Here is a 21,618-nt window from a genome sequence, read left to right as displayed (position 1 = left end):
CAAAAGCATTTTTTTTATGTCTGCAAAATATTTCCTCTCATCGGCTATTAAGCAGATTTTTCTATTAGACTATTTATTTTTTTTAAAATATATTTTATTGATTTTTTACAGAGAGGAAGAGAGAGGGATAGAGGGTTAGAAACATCGATGAGAGAGAATCAGCGATCAGCTACCTCTTGCACACTCCCCATTGGGGATGTGCCCACAACCAACTTACATGCCCTTGACCCGAATCGAACCCGGGACCCTTCAGTCTGCAGTCCGACGCTCTATCCACTGAGCCAAACCGGTCTCGGCTCTATTAGACTCTTTAAAGATGACTTTTTGCTTTCAACTTTTTGTATATAATTATCAAAAATTTCTATTTGGGAGTTTGCTAAAAAAAAAAAAAAAGTCGATTCACTAGTTCAAACATTGTGAACAATTTAACCTTTCACATTTATTACTTATTAAATTATATAACTACTTATATAACTACTAAATCTTTTGGTGAAATTATTAAGTACATTAATACCTGAACTTAGATTTACAAATAAGTTTTAAAATTTATTTTCCTTTCATAGGATTTAGATATTTAAAGTTGTTATGATCATTCAAAAAAGTATAATGTTACAGAATTAAAAGGTGGCTTCAAATCAGGTCAATTTTTTAGTTCACTGTTACAGATAAACTTCCAATGCCTAGCAAACAAATTTGATTCAGAATACATTAACAAAAGTATTTCACTGTAAATATTATTTTCCTAGTTGTTTGAGAGCCATAAGAGTGCTTCAGAAGAATGGTCATGTTCCCAGCGACCCAACTCTTTTTAAATCCTATGCAGAATATGGCCACTTTGTGGACATTAGGATAGCAGCTTTGGAAGCAGTTGTTGATTATACTAAAGGTAATGCTTTAGAAATATTTGTTCATATCATTTTAGAAAGAAATGTTTACTACTTAAAATCAGTTGTACGTATTGGGGTTTTCTTATTATGTAAAATACAATTTAATTTTAAATTCTTGATTCGCTGATTTTTTTGGTCAATGTAGAATTTTTATAAGAATTAATAAGTGAGGGAAATGAATAAAATTATAAGTAGATATCTTTGTTCTTTCCAAGAAGTCAATATATGATTCTTACAGTTTTATGAGTTATTTTAAGAAATAGGAGATTTTTGTAAATTTTTAACTGTATAAGAAGGATTCAAGAAGGCATCATACGCCTATCTCTAATTTGTACACATGAAAGTAGAGCAAGAGACATCATCAGGAGCTTCAGTCCAGGAATTAAGCAAGGCTTTATAAAGTTGGGGAAAAATAAGGCCAAAAATAATTAAGAGAAACTACAGAGTCAAAACATTTTCAGAAATACAGAGGAGAAATATAAAGAGATGAAATGTAAGTCATGAAGAAAGGAGCAGGTGACAGAAAAAGAAATAATCCAAGAAGTAATAGAATACTTTGATAGGGTGTCAGTGAAATTGAACTTAAGCTGTTGAGAGGTGTTTAAATGTGATCCATGAATTGAAGATCATTTGAAAATGGAAACTATTAGAAATAAAATTATGAAAATAAAGCTTTTCATGTCATAATAGCAAAACTTGTTGAAAAGGTGAGTGGAAATAGCTAATGAGTCATTTTATTGGTTAATTATAGTTATAGCGCGATTTTTGTAATTGCTTTTTATGTTATGTTGAAAGTTAAGTCTGCTCTTTGGTCCTAGATGAAAGAAACCGCTTGGGCAAAAACAGTTCACTTTATATAATAATATAGTTGAGATACCATTGAGTATCAGACCTCTATAATTTGATTTACGCTTTTGGAAATACAATTTTATTTAAGTACATTCTGTCCATTTAGAATTTAGGGCTCAATAAATTATAATTTAGGGCTCAATAAATTATAATTTGCTTTGTTTTGTTTGCCATTGCTTTGAGCTATAGTGAAACATAATCTTGGTCCTGTTTTATGTTTTGGCTGCATATAGCATAATACTTATAAAATTTACAAAGTGGTCTATTACATGGGGGGAAAAAACATAAAGAAGTTGTCTGCAGCTTTCAACTCTAATTTAAATCCAGTCAAGGGAGAGTCCTAAATACTAAGTGTGAACCCCTTGCCTGTCACATGTTTAATTGGTTATAATTGCAACAAATATATTTCTTTATTTTTATTTTCAGTGGACAGGAGTTATGAAGAACTTCAGTGGCTCCTTAATATGATTCAGAATGACCCTGTACCCTATGTAAGGTTAGTTATTGTGCTCTAATAATTTTTTATTTATTTTTTAAAATATATTTTATTGATTTTTTTTATGGAGAGGAATGGATAGGGATACAGAGTTAGAAAGATCGATGAGAGAGAAACTTTGATCAGCTACCTCCTGCACATTCCCTATTGAGGATGTGCCTGCAACCAAGGTACATGCCCTTGACCGGAATCAAACCTGAGGCCCTTCAGTCTGCAGGCCGGCGCTCTATCCACTGAGCCAAACCGATTAGGGCTATAATTATTTTTTAAAGTCCTAAAGTAAATTGAATAATTTCAGAAGATTATACATGCGACAAGTCTTTTTTATTTTTGAAAACATAGGAATATGTTAGGCTTTTATCACACCCTTTCTAAATTTATTAACTTGATTTGACTTGAGAAGACGTTTAAAAATATGCTGTTAATAAATAAAACTTATTTTCTGTAACTTTACATATACTTTCTATTTTAACTTAAGGAAAGCTTATGTAATAGTTTTTAGTTCATCTTAAGCAGCGTTTTTCAACCGCTGTTCCGCGGCACACTAGTGTGCCTCGAGATGTTGCCTGGTGTGCCGTAGGTGCAGAGAAGACAAGAATTTTATAATTTTTCACTATTTTGTTTACTTAATATTTCATAATAAAGTAATTATAAAATACGTTCTTTGTGTTTATTTGATTCCTATTCAAGAGAATTACTTTATATATAGTCAATATAGGCACAGAGTTAAATTTTTTAACATTTTCTAATGGTAGTGTGCCTCGTGATTTTTTTCATGAAACAAGTGTGCCTTTGCCCAAAAAAGGTTGAAAAACACTGATCTAAAGTATCCTTTAAGTGCCCCAAATTATGAAACCTCTACTGATTGGCTGAACTTACTTTAAAAATAATTAAGAACAATGTTTTGGTATATTCCATTTGTTCTTTTCTATCTCATATAAAATCTTAATATTTTTAAGTAGGTGGTATTATTTTTGTTTTTGTATTTCCTTATAATCTTTTTGCTGCTTTCTTTTGCAAAGTAAGATGTTTATGGTTTAATCAAATAGGATTACTTTTTTAAATAATTTTTGTTTTTTGTTGCACATATTACACACTTAAAATTTTTATTCATTTTAGCATTATGATTTCATAAAATAAATGTTGGCGGCTGGAAAGTCACTTAGGTTGTAGCCATTCCAACTGGAAACAAGAACATAGAGCTGGACATTAATTGTGTTGCTCAATTTTATATACCAGTTGGCAGGTAGTTATTTTCTTCTAAAAAGTCTAACAAACTCTGCCTTCTAACCTCACTGAAATGTATCTGGGCATGAGGAATTCACATAAGACATTTCAGCTCTTTGGTTAAATCACCTTATATTTAAGTGTTTTAAAACGATGCTTATTATATAAATCTTCTTTATACAAAATTTTACTGTTAATTTTTATAGTTCTTCATTGTGATCTAAATTGTATTTTAAATATTTTGTCTTGTGATTGTTATATAATAAAGGTAAATGTTACATGGATAAAAAATCATAATCATTCATTCTAAAATACATATTTATGTAAAAGATGATATGCAAAAGTCCTGCCTATATCTCTTTTCTGGCAGAGCTTATGCATTTGAAAGTTTATAGTAAGATCCTACTGATAGCAAGTAGGAACAGAAAGCATAAATACAGAATAAATAAAACTTACCATGTATTCATTTTTTTTCAATACACATCAACAGAACTAACATTAAGATGCATATTTCTGCCCTTGCTGGTTTGCTCAGTGGATAGAGTATCAGCCTGTGAGCTAAAAGGTCCATGGTTTGATTCCAGTCAAGGGCACATAACCCTGGTTGCGGGTTTGATCCCCAGTAGGGGGCGTGCAGCAGGCAGATGATTAATGATTCTCTCTCATCTTTGATGTTTCTCTCTCCCTCTCCATTCCTCTCTGAAATAAATAAAAATGTATTTTAAAAAAAGATGCATATTTTTGAGATCTTAGAATTGTGTTTCAAAAACTATTTTAAGCAGGTTATGAAATTATTTAATATTTAAAATTTATATTTCTGAATTATATGCTGTACAGTATAAATAATTGCTTTTTAAATATTGTTGTAAAACTGTTGCTGTCATTCAAATTTCAAGAGCTCTAATATTTATAATCCAAGATGAAAATCTCTTTAAGGATATATTTCATGATTATTTTTGACATACTTTCTTCTTAATTCATGTGGTTCATTTAGAGCACCAATAGGGAACTTCTTAGGCTTTACTTAAAATCATCTAACCCATAGTTTACTCATAGTTTAAAAAATTCAACATGTTGCGCAGTCAGGGTGGCTCAGTGGTTGAGCTTCAACCCATGAACCAAGAGGTTGCCAGTTTGATTACCCATCAGGGCATGTTCCAGGGTTGTTTGGTCCCCAGTAGGGGGCTTGCAGGAGGCAGGCGATAAATGTTTCTCTCTCATCAATATTTCTATTTCCCTACCACTCTTCTCCTCTCTCTAAAATCAATTGAAAAACTCAACGTGCCTTTAAAAATATTTAATGGCAGTTAAGTGTTAACACAATAGTTATTTTATGTGTTCTTTTTGTGTCTTGGGACATTGGTCTCTATTTTTGTTTCTCTGTGTTTTATAATTTGAATAGGAACTTTGTCTTTTTTTCTTTGTTCCATCTTTTTTCTTTTCTTTCTCTATTGAGGTATAATTGACAAATAACATAGTATGTATTAGTTTATTGCATTAGGTTGAATAGGCTATTTTTAAAGATGACATGGAATTATCTTCTCATTTTGGAAACAAGCATGCATATGATCACAGTGTATCAATTCAGTGCTTTTTCTCATGAGAGTTTTTGAATATTTTTTTGGTTTTGGTTTGACTCCATTTCTATAGATAGTGATTGACAATGGTATTTGACTAGCCCACCAAAAAACTGTTTAATTGTCTAGTGAAATAATACCATGTTTTGGCTGGTATCTATATGACATAAACCCATGATTTTCTTAGAAGCATCAAACTTGCTTCTGGTTTGTTCCAGATGTCTGAAACATATGCTTATTGTGAGTTTTGATATTTAATCTCTGCAAAAATTAAACATAAGATTCTCATCATATTTCCTTAAATTTTATTTCCTTTTGAGTATTTAGTCATCTATAAATATTCTATTGTAAAAAATTTCCTTCTGTTTTCTGTTTCTTCTGTTAAAGAAAAACAAACCTTTTAAAGAAATGTTTAATTGTTAAAAATAATACATGTATTAATCATTACTGCTCTTTTAGTAATAATTTCAAAGGTATCCCCAGAATACCCTTTACAATTCTTTGGCGTGGCTATAAAGAGTGCACTGATCTGCATAAATACCATAAAGTTTTGTTTGTTCTCATAGCCTTTCAGTAGTCTCTCATATGGCCTTAAAATTTCAAAGCACAAAAGGAGAGTCCACGTATTTCAGTTTTACAGACATAAAATTGAATTCGAAAGGGATTAAGTGACTTAACTACAACCTACTAGTCCATTTTTCTCCCATTTCTTTCTCAAGTACTAATCTGACTTGATATCTTTCCACCAATAATTAAATATAAAAAATTCCCAGGTTCACCACCTTCTTTAAAGTTTTGCTAGCATAGATAGAAAATATAACCTCAATTTCTTTTTTCCTCCATTGTATCCAAGCATGCCATTACTCTGAGGCTTGAATTTCTCAGACCTTGTCATAGGCCTGGCTTTTATCTCTTTACTAAATGTTAAATTACTATCAGAGCCTCCTTGCTTCGTTTCTTTCTCTGTCTTCTTTTTATGATGTTTTTCAGAAGACTCCATATGTTCAGGTAAAAACTCCTAATAGCAGAGTATAACTGTTGCCATCTGTAAGGATCTTTGTTATAACTGACTCTTCTAAATCTCAGCTTATTTTGAGGAAACGTTTTGCAATCTCCACATTTAAAATGCTTCTGCACATTTCCATGCTTTATAAAGATACTATAATAACAAAATTATATTCATTGTATTATCTCAAATGTAGACTTCTTGGCCTATATGTGATTCTTTTTTTTTGCCCCATTTTAAGATTTTTATATTTTCGGATCAGTTTTTTTTTTTTTCTTAAAACTTTTCTAAGAAGAATAAAACATTCATTTTTAGAAGCAGACAGAGAATAATTGGTTAAGAATACACAGAGTCAGGTTTTAGAAGATCTTTACCCTAAGGCAATTTTAGAAAGAGAAAACCCATCAGAATTTAGTTGGGGGGGAAGGTGGCAGTATAAAAGGTGTATAGTAATATAAACCTTTTGAATTGAAATTTAAGCACGAAGCTAGATCTAAGAACGGAGATGATAAAATAGAAAGAAGGAACTACAGGTAATTTTCAAAATTTTTAATTTAATGATAGACAAAATTTTAATTTTCCCCCTCCAGACATAAGATTCTACACATGTTGACTAAGAACCCACCATTTACTAAGAATATGGAGTCCCCCTTATGCAATGAAGCCCTGGTAGATCAACTTTGGAAACTTATGAATTCGGGTAAGAAAACAGTAACTTTAAAAAAACAAAATTATGACTGGATTATTTTCATTTTGTAACATGTTTTCAATACTTAAAGAACTGTGGTTTACTTTTTTTTATTTTTTATTTTTTTTTATTAAAGTAGGCTACTTAACATCTACCTTCACAGTGGTGGATGTGATAACATTTGCTAAGGATATATTCACTCACTTTGCCCCAAAGGGTGATTGAAGAAACAAAAATATTAATTTATGTGAGTGTCTCAGATAGTTAAAGAGCTTTAAATATTAACCTGCAAAGTATTATTGTTGTTTTTATTTCAGAAGGTTACAAAGGGTTGAAAAATACGTATTTTCCTTTTATTCTTAGGAAATAACATATGGATACACATACAAATAAAAATGAAATTTGCTGTTTTTTACTTAGTGTAAGATGGACAGAAAGATGGGACAGAACTGCCATTTGGTCCCACTTTATACACATTTTCATGCTTCTGTCTATAAGGACATTATTAAAAAATGTCTTGAAAAAGTGACTTTTAAAGTGAGCTTCTTAGCAGCTTTTTGGCTTGATCACCTTTGATAGCAATTACTTCAAAAAATGAAGAGATGATCTTTTTTTGGGATTGGATTTGCTATTTGGTGGTTTGTCTTCATATACTTTCTGATTTGAATAGAGAACATTAATACTGGTTTCCTCCTTTTTTCTTGAGTGCTATTGTGATCCATGTAAGCAGGGTTGGTACCTACGGTAAGTTTCACTGCCAATGAAGACAGAATGGACAGCATTAAGAAAGTGATGACAATATACCGGCGTCCTGGTGCACGAAATTCGTGCAGTGTAGGATCCCTAGGCCTGGCCTCCCCACCTCCTCCTTCTCTTGCTCCCTCAATGCCCTGCTATCGCTGCTGGTTGCCCACTATGTTCCAAGCTGCCCCTTGGTGGTCAGCACATGTCATAGCGAGAGATTGAACTCCCGCTCTCCTGGTCGAACTCCCAAGTGGACAATTTGCATATTAGCCTTCTGTGTTTATAGATGAGCGTTCCTTGCCGTGTCAGTGATTGGGGTGAGAGGGTCTTCAAAATGTTGTCACAGACATTGGCAGCTGTTCCAGGGCCTCTGTCTAGTGGAATTGATTGATTTGGAATCTTAGCATTTTAGATCTTAGAGGATCTAAAGACCAGCTAAGTTAACTAACCTCCTTTAGGACCCAGGCAATTGACTTGCCCAAGATCACACAGCTAACTGGAATTGAGAAGTGATTTTTCTCATTATGCTGCTCAACTTAATTCCACTATAATGAAATATTTTATTCCATGGTTTTGAAATACAGGGCAGTTCTGATTTTTTTAATCTTTTTGTTTGTTTGTTTGTAATTTTAACAGAAGCACCACTATTCTATTTTTTAGCTCTCTCGTAGCCTTAAATTTTAATATTTATAAATCAGTTATTTGAAGGAAAACACACCACGAGGAACTCCCTCAGAAACAAAACAGTAATGTTGATCCCTCCATCCAAACTAAAGGTAAACCCAAATCAAAAATCCCACATAGAAATAAAAAGTAAAAACCATAGCCCAGCCAATGTGGCCCAGTGGTTGAGCTTCGACCTGTGAACTAAGGTTACTAGTTCGATTCCCGATCAGGGCACATTCCCAGATTGCAGAATTGATTCCCAGTAGGAGGCAGAGGCAGCTGATCAAAGTTTCTCTCTCTCATTGATGTTCCTGCCTATCTCTCTTCCTTCCTCTCTCTCTAAAAAAAAGAATCAGTAGAATCATATAAAAAAAGTAAAAAGGGATAGTGTAGTGGTTTAGTGAAATTAGCAGCCTTCACTATGCTGCCTAATTATCCTTAATCTGAACATCCTAACTTATGAAAACACAAAACTGAACATCCTAGCTTATGAAAACACACTTTTATTTGCTTTTTAAAATTAAAATAATAGTTTTTTAAATTGAAATAATTTTTTATAAGCTTCAAGAATTCAAACTCAGTTGTTTAACTGGTTTCAATGACATCTATAACAAAATAGTCAGGATGGCAGCAGACATAATTAATTAGGTGATATTGTTCTTCAGGGTTTTCTTCCAGTACAAATGTACCCTAAACCATTCTTGTTTTCCTAGCTGATACAATGCCTAAGATTTACTCCTTTTCTTGCTACACACACGAATACATAAATACAGGGCTAGCTGCTCTGTCAGGATCCCTCCCTTTTAGAGGGTTGAGCCCCTCCAGCCTCTGTGTGAAAGGCCCAGGATTCTGATGGTTTGAGAAGAATAATGAAGGCCTTCAAAAATGAAGCAATGTCAGGCCAGTAAAGTGTCCAGATATGCATATTCCAGAGAAGGGAATGGATTTCCAGTGTAAATTCTTACTGTCATTTTATATTGTTCTTCCCATTTCTCTCTCTCTGTGTATGTTTTTAATAGTTTTTAGGGCATAAAACTTTTTTTTTTTTTTTTAAACAAGCACCTAGTATATCAACACTAATATAAAGGTGTTTGGTAAACTATTTTCCTCCTCTACAGTAAGTCCAATTTTATAATTATGTTATTTCAAGTAGTTGTAGGGTTTCTTATATTTACATAAAACCTGAACATAATAAATTTGAAAGTTAGAATATGTTTCAAATGCTTGGGTTCATGAAGGTTCATGGAGCACTGTTTTTCTAACAAGATTTTTAAAGAAGAAAATCAGACAAGGTGAACTGAGAATGAACGATGTGGAGAAAACATTTTAAAGGCAGAAAACATTACTTTTTAAAAATTCATTTTCTAAAGAAGAATGGTGTGATGATAAAAACATTTTTCAACTATAACGTTCATTAATTCAATCACAAACATTGATTATTTATGTAACAATTTATAAATATCTGTGTTAAGATGCATTTTTAGGGTAGAGGGTTTTCCAGTGGGGCCTAGGTCAAGGGATGGCTCTTTTTAAGCATGATAATCCTTTCATTCCCTCTGCACAAGTTCTGGAACATGAAAATGTACAGTTAGATGTATATATTGAGTTTCATTTTTTATTTACTTTTTAGGTACTTCACATGACTGGAGGCTACGGTGTGGTGCTGTGGACTTGTACTTCACACTTTTTGGCCTCAGTAGACCTTCCTGCTTACCCTTGCCAGAGCTTGGGTTGGTTCTTAATCTAAAAGAGAAAAAAGCTGTCTTGAATCCAACCATAATTCCAGAGGCCATCACGGGCAACCAAGAAACTGCAATTAATCCAAGTGGCCACGCACAGCTAGTTGGATTTCAGAACCCTGTAAGAATTGCATGTGTTACAGATGTAATTTTATTATATTGAGCTCTCTAGAGAAGAGAATTGCTTCTTTTGAACTGGCAAGTTTTAAAGCCACAAACAGTTTTTTTTTTTTGTACTGTTTGAGAAACTGCTGGCATTCATTTAGCACTGTGTAGTTGACAAAGTGCTACTGACAACTACATAGTGCTGCCATTATTATACTCCTTTTATGACGACATAATGATTGTTTATACTGAGCATAGAATTTCTTCGTTAAGTAGAAGAAAATTGACATGAATATTTAACCTGTTATATGTTAACCTTCTTGTTCATATGGTAATGGAACACTGAACTTCCTTCCCCCCCCCCCCACTCTGTGTAATACCTAGCACAGTTCTAAACATAATGGTTGCCTACCAAATGAAAAACTTTTTGAATTAAATAAATAAGTAGAAAGATAATAAATGATCACGTAAATGAGTAATCTGATTTGGGAGGAGATTATGCATTACATTTTAAAATTTTATATATATTATGTTTGCCTTTCAAAAAGTTTTATTTCTAGCTATGTATTATAAAATTACCAGATTTTTGTAGAAAAACCTTTAGGATACATATCAACCATTTTACTGTAATTTAAAGGACATTTTTCAGAAATAATTTTCTTATTGATGACAAAATGTTCCCAATACTTAAAGCTTCATTTTTCACCAATATTTAGACCAGATTACTTGCCTGGCAATTCCCTACTGGTGTTTTGGTACTTTAACACTCAGATTCTGTCTATGCTAGTTAGAACAAGTCATTTCAAATGACTTATTCACCTAGATTTTCTGAAATATAATTTTACTTATTTATTGTAAATTTAAAATGTATCCTTGAGTTTGGGTTATGAAGAAGTAAGACATAGGGGGAAAAGGTCTCATTAAAGAGCTCTTTCAGATCTGAATAGTTATAAATCTATGGAAGTGAATATGCTCATAATTCTTGGACATATATGTTAATTTATCCATATTCACACTTTGAGTCTTTAGGATAAGATGAGAAAATGACACCAAAACATATATTCCTTTGGGAAAGCTCTGAAAGTTCACTTAAATAACTTTTTTCTTTCCCTAAGAAATTAGCAGACAGGAAAAGGTGAAATTTATTTTTAGCCCATTGCTGATAACTTATAGGCATTGGGCATGCTCTAATCTGCATGGTTGCAATAGCTATTAGTTTGCAATAGCTACTTGTTTTCAGAAATCTAATTTTGATCTTAAATATTGCCGCAGGAAGGTGATCATCTTGCCAAGGAAGCATCATGTAATATATCAGCTCATCAGCAGGGAGTGAAGAGGAAGTCTGATACACCACTGGGGTCCCCACTAGAACCTGGTCAAATACTGGAGAAGAATGAGGATAGCAGTAAAGTCAAACTCAAAATCAGAGTAAGAAATACAGGTTAAACCTGTATTAACAGTGTAGGGTATTCACCTTCTTGTAAATCTTTATGAATACTTGGTTTTTCCTTAGGAACAGATGGGACAGACTGAATCATAAAAGAACCCAAATGTCCATCTCTAAAACATTTCAACCGATAGTTTAACTTCTATAGTCACATACTTCTTCTCTGTTTGGGGAGGAACTATGTGTGCACGATCTACCTTAGCTCACTACTCTCCCATAATATAGGAATAGATTTTAGTTGCTGTTACATTTTCAGCAATTTCCATTCAGCTCCTTTTGGAGGCTGGACCACATAATCTTTTCTCTGCCTTATACTTTTTGAGAAAAAGAGCCTACTACTTTTCCTTTTAAGATTATTTGGGGTATATCCTGTGGCCTCTCTGCTACTTTTCCTAAGAGCTAAGATCCAAACATAAAGTGATATAATGGCCCTTTTTCTCTTTTGTTCCATGTGTGTGTTTTAGTTTTCAAGTTCTCAAGAGGAAGAGGAGGTTGATATGGATACTGTTCATGACAGCCAGGCATTCATTTTTCATCATTTGAACATGCTGGAAAGACCATCTACTCCAGGTAAGATTAGTGTATTGCAGTTTCTGGGCCGATCGAGAGGGTTCACAAGGTACCACTGTTCTGGGGTGTTTTGCTTTATCTTCAAGTGAACAACTGTAAAGCTTGAAAGTAGCTGGTATAAAGTGAAATATTAGACTATATCAGATTTAACACATATGAGTAAAAGATTAAATACAAAAAGTGTTCTTTTTCCATTTTATTTTTTCAATATTTGGCATGCTTATACTTCTACATTTGTTGTTTATTTATTTATTTTTACTTTAAAATATATATATTTTAATATATTTTTATTGATTTCAGAGAGGAAGGAAGAGGGAGAGAGAGAAGCATCAGTGATGAGAGAGAATCACTGATTGGCTGCCTCCTGCATGTCCCCTACTGGGGATTGAGCCTGCAATCTAGGCATGTGCCCTGACCAGGAGTCAAATCTTGACTTCTTGGTTCATGGGTCAGTGCTCAGCCACTGAGCCACACCGGCAGGGCAAAACTGTATTATTTTTATTATTAGAATTTTTTGTTAAATTGCTTCTGGTTTAAAGGCTAGCATATAAAAACCTGCCAGGCTTTTTTCTTTCTTTCTGCCTTTCTTTGGGAAATAAAGGAATTAATTCATCTTTTCCTTCTCCTTTGGCATTTTAGGGCTCTCTAAATATCGGCCAGCTAGCTCTCGGGCTTTAATGCCTCAGCACTCACCAGGGGGTGATGGCACACCTGCCATAAAGCCCCAGTGGGGGATGGAACTTGCACGGAAGGGAACAGGTGAAATTATTGTTATTATTATTATTTTTTTGCTCAAGAACAAATCTGTAAATTTCATAAAGTGTCTTTTTTTCTTTTTTTGCATTAAATATTACATTTGTTTCAGGAATACAACATGGAATTTCTCTATTAACTTAAAAATACATAAAATATATAGATCTTACAACACATTGAATTTGTAGTATTTTGCAAGACTTGGTAATAACAGAAAAGTAAAAAGGAAGGAGGAAAATCATTTTATGTCAGTTAAAGCTAACATTTTGCTCTTGTAGTGCTTTATTTGAGAATAATATGAAAATGCCAGCTTCAGTAGAAATTATCAAATCCAGCCTCTGTACTTTCAGAAAATACACAAATCAACTACTTACTTCTCTCTGCTTGCCCCTGAAAGTTTTTTCATTGCTTCAATTAAAACCCTTAATGCTATGCCTACAGAATTCACTTCTTGACTTTTAAATTATTTCATACTAATCGGGCTTAAGTTTATAAAAGGTAATTCAGTTCAGATATGTTTATTAACTACTCTACTATTTTACATTGTCTTCTGCTTACTTTGTTCTTCTGTTTCTTGCAAAGAGAAGATTATAATCCAAATAAGGAGTAAACAGTCAAAACTGCTGAAAAAGTTCAGTCTTCAAGTTTTGGAGGAACAGAGAGTGAAAAACTAGATACATAACCAAAATCACTTTTAATGAATAGTTTTTCCAAAAGTCATTAATCTGGCTTTAAAATTTCAAGGGATGGGTTTGCTTATATAAACCCTGCTTTTATGATATAAACAAAAGAGTTTTCTGTTTATTGATTTGAGGAGCGTAGGGAACCAACTGTGATTAAGGGGAGACTTCAAACAAAAGCAACACCTCAAAATATTTTGGTATTGTGACCCCAAGCTGTTGGGTGCTCATATCTCTTTGTGTGCTTTATGCATTCATTGTGTTAAGTTCATAAAATATATTTTAGAAGGAAACCAGCTGGAGACTTCAGTACAAGGGAATTTTTACATTTTTTGACCCTAGCTAGTTTTGTATTCTCTTGGCTTTTTAAGGGATTTGTTGTTGTTGTTATTTTGGTGTAATTTTGCTGTGCCATCATTATTCTTATTAAAATTTTACTAGACATGAAAAATTTTCTGCATTTTTAAAAATTATAAAACTTAAAGTGTTTCAAATCTCTTGTAATAGTTTGAGAGTGATGCTTCTGCTGCGCCTTTATGCCCTTTAAAAAAAATTTTTTGTCTGAATTCTAATTCAAATTAATTCCTGTTTCAGAAAATAATCTAAATATATTCGTTGGTTTTTTCTCAGTGATGTGGCACACTAACCTATGTAGAAGCAAACCTTTTTTTTTTTTTTTTTTTTTTTTTTTATATTGATTTCAGAGAGGAAGAGAGAAATAGAAATATCAGTGATGAGAGAGGAATGTCAATTGGCTACCTTCTGCACACCCTCTACTGGGGATCGAGCCTGTAACCCAGGCTTGTGCCTTGACTGGGAATCGAACCGTGATCTCCCGGTTCATAGGTTGACAACCACTGAGCCACACCAGCTAGGCTAAAGCAGCAAATCTTAATATTTTTTTGTGCCCACCAATATGCTTTTGTATTATTGTGCCATATTTCTGGGACTTTCTCTTTGCCGTCTTGTACTTCTCATAGCATCATTTGGGAAGACCGGGGAGGAAATACAGGGTGAGTTGGGGTGTTAGGAAAGCTTTAAAGTTTTAGCTTTGATTGGTGTAGCACTCTTTTGTGTCATGATACAAAATTATACTAAAATATTATATATAGATTGATCGATAAAACTTAATTTTGAATAGATTCTTTAATGTGCCTTTGTAATTTCCTCAAACATATTTATGCTGTTCAGTGCCCTATGACCAATGAGTAAGTCTTATCTTTTACAAATGGTAGTGTTCCAAAGGTTTATTTCTACATGTATTTATTTGGGGATCTAAATAGTTTTCCTGTAGATAACATTACTATATTTGCTACATCAGTTTCCCAAAATACACAGCAAAAACCTTTTAACTTACACCTGAAGATCAGAAGTATGAAACCTAGGCACTGTGTGTAACAATGTTTCTGAGAGAAGGGGCACTTTCAGCTCCACTTTTTGGAATGTCAGAAGCACACCTTTAACCTAGTAAAGCTGGCAGTGAAACAGGAACTTCCCTCTTCCTGCCTCCAGCAGGAGGAGTCAGGGGTCTCCTTTTCTGATCTTGGCCTGGGATTGGGAATAGGGGTTCAGAAAAAGAGGCATGAAACACAGTGGTAAGGGAAGCTGTGTTCTTAAGTCTCTAGTGATCGTCAAGTTTGCAAATGGGTTTGGGGACCTTACTCAGTTCATTCAACCGAGGCAACTTTTATTTGATCTCCAGAAGTCTTATAAGGTTTTTTTGTAGTTGACTGAAAATGAAGAGATTGCACATAAAAATCTGGGTTCCCAGCTTCTCTTGAAGAACTGAGAAGCCCCTTCAGGCAGGGAGGTGTTATTACACCGATTTCGTTTGTTTGCACCTGGTAGTCTGTGCTCATTTATGCTGTCTCCTCAGGGCCAAGGCTTTTAAGTTTGGGACCCCTGTTTGGGTCCTTCGGAGCCAGCCAGATGATAATTGAGAACTGCAATGTGTTGCAGATGTTATTTGGGAGGAGGGAAAGGGAATGGGGGTTTAGGTCAGATAAAGAAGAACTGCAAATTGTTTAGAGGAAAGGTCATGGTTTAACCTTTTCCCCAATTTTCTCTTTCCTTGCATATGATAGTGAGAAGAATATTTTAGGGGTGGGATGATACATGTGCGGGAGGTTAAGCCATTTGGGACAAGAGAGGAGAAGCAGCAGGGGTATTTTTAATACCTTCATTACGTTATACTGTTTTCTCTCTCCTGAGGTCAGGAATGGGATTTGTAGAAATGGGTTTATGGTTCCCATGGTGACTTGGTTATGCATACCAGGCCCTCTCTCCCACCACTGCAGCCTGGTCTGCGGGCAGGCATTGCTGTGATGAAAGCAGAGAGGAGGGACGGGAGCAGAAGCCAAGGGAAACCCTAGTGGTTTCTGTGGGGAAGAAGAGGAGAGTTCCTAGTTGGGCCTGCTGTGTTATGTGATGACTTCTGGCATAAGTCAGCGAAGCACTGTTCTTATGCATGAAACCCTTTGAAACAAAAATATCAAAAAGCTAAGAGCCCTCTAGTTCTTTCTTTTGAAACTCTTAATATGAAAAACAGACTTTGGTCTTTTTCTTAAATTATAATTACATAATTCTGTATTTTTTTTTTTTTTACAAGAAACCAAAGAACAGACTTTACAATTATCCTAATAGAAACTGCAGGTTTTGTCTTAAATATAAACATATATCTAATGTGAATGAATTGATTAACGTAGCAGGTTATTCACTGTCTGTTACCAGCACTTTTGTGAAGGGCTGAAAAACTTCCACATTAGGTTTTCTGTTTGTTTTGCATTTGTTAAATTGACTGCAGCAAACTCTTATCCATAATGCATTTTATTTGGTCCCTTAAGAAAGAGCTTATGTTGGGTAGAATAACAAAACTGGACACCTGTTTGATTCTTTCTGTATAACATGAAGTAGAAAATCATAATGTAAATTTTATAGATAGAAAAATAGATATAGATATCTCCTTTTTTTCTGATACATCTGCTGTCCTACAACAGAGACATACATTTCATGTCATTGAAAGGGCTTTCATTAACTTAAAAATGAGTGGTGCCTAGCTTTGGGTGGGCTTCAAGTTCCCAGCCATTTTATAAATGCCTGATGTAATGTGTAAAAATGTTCGTGGTAGGGATGGTACTGTATGCATTTTTCTCAGTGGAAATTCTATAGATGACCTTCTTATGCTAGTGTGAAAGTAATCTCATATGTGCCCCAGATCTGACTGTTATATATACAATTCCACATGGGAAGAAAATTACATTTTCTTATCATGTTGGATTAGACCTGGTAAAAATTAGTCAGGAAAGATAGAGGTTCAGCAAATAAAAAAATATATTATCTATAATAAATGAAACTTAAGAGCTAAAGGTTAGATAAAAGTGTAAATGTTGGTAGTAGTGATAAGAGTAACATTAATTTTATCAGATGTGTTGTTGTTACAAATATTAGTTTGATAAATATTAGAATATGTCTTTGCACATTTGTGGGATAAATTTCTGGAAATGAACTATTTCAATCAAAGAGTAACATTTTCTTGAATAAAGCCAAATTGCCTTAACTTCTCCTTTTTAAAAAATGCTTTGTTATGAAAAACTGAAATAGGCAGATGAATTGGAACAGTGCCTGACACAAAGGAAGTACAGTAGTCAGTCAATACCAGTTGGAGGACCTATCACAGTTTCTGTGCTTTATCCCTCTGCCTTCAAATTTAGTGACCTTCAGTTGCATTTAGTTGGATTAAGTTCATCTGACATTCTATTTAAAAAGAAACACAACAGCTATATAATTCTGTTATATTCATTTGGTTAGTAAGGTTCGGCAGGGGTAAGGAGGTGGGAGTGTAGGGCTGCTAGACACTGTGAACACATTGGGATACAAAAGTTAAAATAATAGGCTTTCTGTCCTCAAGAAGTGTTGAGTCTAACAAAAGAGACCAAAGATAAAGGATGTGCTACGTGTGTGCTGTGCAACATGTAGAATGGTTAAGAGCAGGGACTCAAGTGTCAGGCTCTGGTTTTGTAGCTCAGATCTGCCAGTATAACCTTGGGCAAATTATTTAATTTCTCTGTGCCTTAAGTTTCTCATCTGTGTTATGTTGTGGGAATATAAAAGAACTAATTAGGGTGGGGTCATTTTGGGGGAAAGTTCTCAAAGCAATAACATTTGAGCTGAATTTTAAATTATTAAAGAACTTAAAATGTTTTCTCTTTCCATCTCCCTTTCTGTATGTTAGCTTAAACATGACTCGGTGGAGAATTTTGCCTTTGATTTCCTTCAACTTCCACCCTCAACTAATTTAAGCCTCTTGTTCTGCTCCTGCTCTATATTGGGTCTTTTTACTACTCACGCGTGGTTATTCCATTTCTCTCTTCTTTGCTATTTGTCAGCTCCAAGAAGACTTGGTCTGTCAGGTTCATTTCTGATATTTATTAAATGAACGTGCAAGTTGGATAAGAAATAAGGGAAGGGCATTCGAAGCCCATGGAGGAGCCTTTACAAATACATGGAGTTGTGGAAGGGCTAGCTTAGAGTATACAGAAAGGAACATAGGCCGATAAGGCTGGAAAGGGAAGTTCAAGACAGATTATAAACTGTAAACAACATTAGTGCTAAAAGTGATTTAGAAAATATCTGTAGTGATGCCTATTTAAAAAAAAATGGTTTGGGACTAGCTTAGATCAGAATCAGTGCTGAGAACTTACCTTTTAAAAAAGAAAAGAAATGATTGCTTTTCAGTGCAAAGCCTAGTTTTTTAGTTTGGATAAAAAAAATACTTTTTCAGAAACTGTTTCATTGGCGTTCAAAGAATTTCGCTTTTATTCTGTCGCCTGAACTGAGCTTTTCAGCAGATAAGTATGATTAGCTTTGTTTTTAGGAAGACCTCTATGTAGCGGGGTCTCCCAGCCTGATCACCATTGGCGTTTGGGCCATGAAAATTCTTTGCTGTATGGGCTTTCCTGTGTAATGTATGCTGTTTGACAGGATCCTTAGACTCTACCCACAGTATGCCAGTCACACTTCCTCCCCCAATCCCATCCCAGTGGTGACACCAAAACATGTCCAGTCATTGCCAAATAAACCCTTGGGGCAACAGTGCCCCAAGTTGAGAACTATTGCTGTGCAGCTTTGTCAAGTATGGATCTGAGTAGAGGACACTGCAGGCCAAGAAACCAAGTAATAGAAGGCTAGACTAGTACTATGTAATCCCGGTGAGGTGAGGAGGTAGGAATTAATACACTTGCAGACAAGGTTAGGGGGCAGATTTAATAGACACTTGTGAGAATCAACAAGACTTGGTGTAACCAACTAGATCTCGAAGGGAGGGGCTCTGAGATAATTCTTGGGCTTTTTTTTTAGTTGGCTGCAAGTAAGGCAGTAACATTAATCTAGAATAACACAGAAAGAATTTTTCCTTAGGGCTTGGCCCAAGGAGTATCGGGCCTGGAGGAAGCAATTTTTGGACACTGGAGTCTGAAAACTACTGTTGATTCATAAACTGATAGAATGTTAGAAATGGAAAGAAGTTTGAAAGACATTTGGTCCATTTTTTAGGTGAGATAGAGAAGGATAAACACATGCTCAAGGTTAACAGCAGAGCCTGTTCTGGAGCACAGGTCTCCTGATTCTCAGGTTGTGTTTTGTTTTTAATTATAAGAATCTTATCTTCAAGTGACACATCCTCTTTATACACTCCCTACCTTTTCTAGGTTTCTTAAGCTAAGGATGCTGAATATACTTAAAGAGTTCACTTTGCCTATTCATTCCTAGAAATTAACTTACTGAACTGTAGAAATTTGGGATTTTTTTTGGATGTTGCTGTCAGTAGCTTAGTATACCGTGGTAGGTGTGTATGAGTGGTTCTCCCGATGTCATAGACACAGAGCTACTACCTCCCTACCCCCAATAGCTTAGGGCACAGCTGTAGTTAAAGAAGCTATGTTTTCATTGACCAGTGTGGGTCTTAACCTATAGCAGTGTAGTTATTATTGTCTCTTCATAGTACTTTAAAATAGTAAATATTAATTTTTAGAAGATTGTTTGATAACACATTGGTATATGTCATAATTTGTATAGACTATAGGAATTGAAATAATCAACTTCCTGGCCATGATGCTGGAAACTTGTTTGTGTGTACTTATTTGGATGATACTTCTGTTCCTAATTATGCCCATTAAAGCAATAAACACTTAGGAATCCCTCTGTTCTATACTCTCTCTTACTTTCATTTCACTTTCCTTGTTATCAACAGGAATTCATTTGGGTGTTTTTAATCTTGAAGGTAAAGAGCAGTCACCTTTGGAGATGAGTATGCATCCGGTTGCAACAGCTCCACTCTCAGTGTTTTCTAAAGAATCGACATCCTCCAAACACAGTGACCACCATCACCACCACCACCACGAGCACAAGAAGAAGAAGAAGAAGCACAAACACAAGCATAAGCACAAGCACAAGCACGAGAGCAAAGAGAAGGACAAGGAGCCTTTCACCTACTCCAGCCCTGCCAGCGGCAGGTCTATTCGCTCTCCTTCTCTCTCCGACTGAGACCTTTGCCTCTGTCCGGAAGAGGTATAACTGAAGCTTTGGCCTCCGTAAAGAACGATAAAAGGAAAAAAAAAATGCCTCTCAGAGAAATTCAGAATCCATTTTAATTCTAAATATTTGATTTATATTATTTACACAGTTGGGATGTGATAAGGAAAATGTGTTTATGTTCTGAATAAACCATTTCATCCCATTACCTCCTTAAAGTGTGCACACACAACACGCACCCCACACACAGAGCAAACGCTTTTTCATACAGGCCCTCATACCCACTGGCAGTCCCCATTCACACCACAAACTCCATGTGTGCTGCCAAAAAGTATGTTTGAAAGCCTTTGATGGATGTTATCGAGCAAAGTTTTAAACAGAAGCTACTGCCAAGCCTGTGCTGGAACCACTATTTCAAGTGACATATTACATAACACCATTTGGAACTACTGAAGAAAACAGAAGCTTTTCTATAGGAGTCTCTATTGCATGTTGTGTGTGTGTTAACCGTAGAACCTAAGCATCAGAATTTATAAACAAGACTACATGGTATTTTCTTTTGCCCTAAAATCCTGAAATTTTTGGAAGCAGCTTTACAAAAAAAAAAAAAAAAAAAAAAAAAAAAAAAAAAAAAAAAAAAAAAGAGAGAGAGAGAGAGAGAGAAAAGAAATAAAAATTTGAAAAACACTTTTGATAATGCATTTGGCAATTATGATTTTGGAATTTAACAGAACCATCAGATCCAGTTCTTAAATCAAGATGTTTAAATTATGTTATTTTTCATTAAGGATAAGTGAATATGTCCATACATAGAATATATTTGCTAAATGTTAACAAATTACATACCTAACACATCTAAAATTATTTCTGTGTGGCACAAGTTATGATACTTTAAAATGGTGTCGATACTTTCCTAACTTGGACATAGACAATTTGGCCCTCATGTGAGTATACACAGGCATTTAGAAGACATGAACATTTTGGCTTCATACTTCAATAGTTTGTATGTTTTTGTTTTTATTTCTGAATTTACCATGTACTTTATTGTTTAAAAATTTTTAATATGTGTTGTATTTTTATCCTTTCCCTTATCAGTAAGAAGTTTGGAAAATACTTCTTAGACCCAGAATAGATATTTCAAAGGGATCCAATAGTTAGATTTTTCAATATACTTTTATTTGTATTTAACTTGTTTAATAAACGACTTTTTAAATGGATTGTTCTGCCTTTACAAATCTTTTTAAACCTTTATTTCCTTATGTCTGTGCACATAGAATACCTGCCCACAAAGTTTGTGTGGAGGTTAGTTTGTGGATAGGTGGGATTGGCACTGGCCCTTTTAGGAATAATGATTTTGGTTGGCAAAGATGGGGTACAGTTCTCTGAACAGAACAAACGTTATTTTCAAAAATATGGAAGAAAGTAAGGGCATGCTCAGGAATTGTAAACCAGCATAGTTGGCCAGGAGTGTAAGTAAAAGGGAATTTGATCAGGCATCAAAGGATCTAAATGGCAGTGATTTAAAGATTCCAATTAATTACCTGTTGACTAACTGAAATTATTCTTGGAAAAATGGAATATTACAGTGTGCAGTGATACCATATATGGAATTCCCAACTTTGAAAATAGTAATGATATATTTCAAAATAATTAGTT

At 34.4% G+C, this 21,618-nt stretch overlaps 1 protein-coding gene across 16 annotated transcripts in view; it reads left to right on the top strand.

Annotated features, from left to right (window-relative positions):
* Positions 1-21,179, top strand: part of TAF2 (TATA-box binding protein associated factor 2) — a 60,365-nt gene extending 39,186 nt beyond the window's left edge. For 11 of the 16 annotated variants that reach the window (XM_036436856.2, XM_036436868.2, XM_036436865.2 and 8 more), the window contains 8 exons: positions 747-886; positions 2,163-2,232; positions 6,633-6,742; positions 9,771-10,000; positions 11,257-11,412; positions 11,896-12,001; positions 12,641-12,760; positions 19,682-21,179. In XM_036436856.2, coding sequence (XP_036292749.1) covers positions 747-886; positions 2,163-2,232; positions 6,633-6,742; positions 9,771-10,000; positions 11,257-11,412; positions 11,896-12,001; positions 12,641-12,760; positions 19,682-19,974 — 1,225 coding nt within the window. In that variant the 3' untranslated portion in view covers positions 19,975-21,179. The remainder of the gene's footprint in view (positions 1-746; positions 887-2,162; positions 2,233-6,632; positions 6,743-9,770; positions 10,001-11,256; positions 11,413-11,895; positions 12,002-12,640; positions 12,761-19,681) is intronic. The other 5 variants (XM_036436857.2, XM_036436862.2, XM_036436859.2 and 2 more) reach the window with 5 other exon arrangements.
* The last annotated feature ends 439 nt before the right edge of the window (positions 21,180-21,618 follow it).

Source organism: Pipistrellus kuhlii, unplaced genomic scaffold (genome assembly GCF_014108245.1).
Source record: "Pipistrellus kuhlii isolate mPipKuh1 unplaced genomic scaffold, mPipKuh1.p scaffold_m20_p_14, whole genome shotgun sequence".
Taxonomy (NCBI): Eukaryota; Metazoa; Chordata; class Mammalia; order Chiroptera; family Vespertilionidae; genus Pipistrellus; species Pipistrellus kuhlii.
Note: the sequence above shows the minus strand (reverse complement) of the source record. Positions and strands in the feature narration are given on the sequence as shown.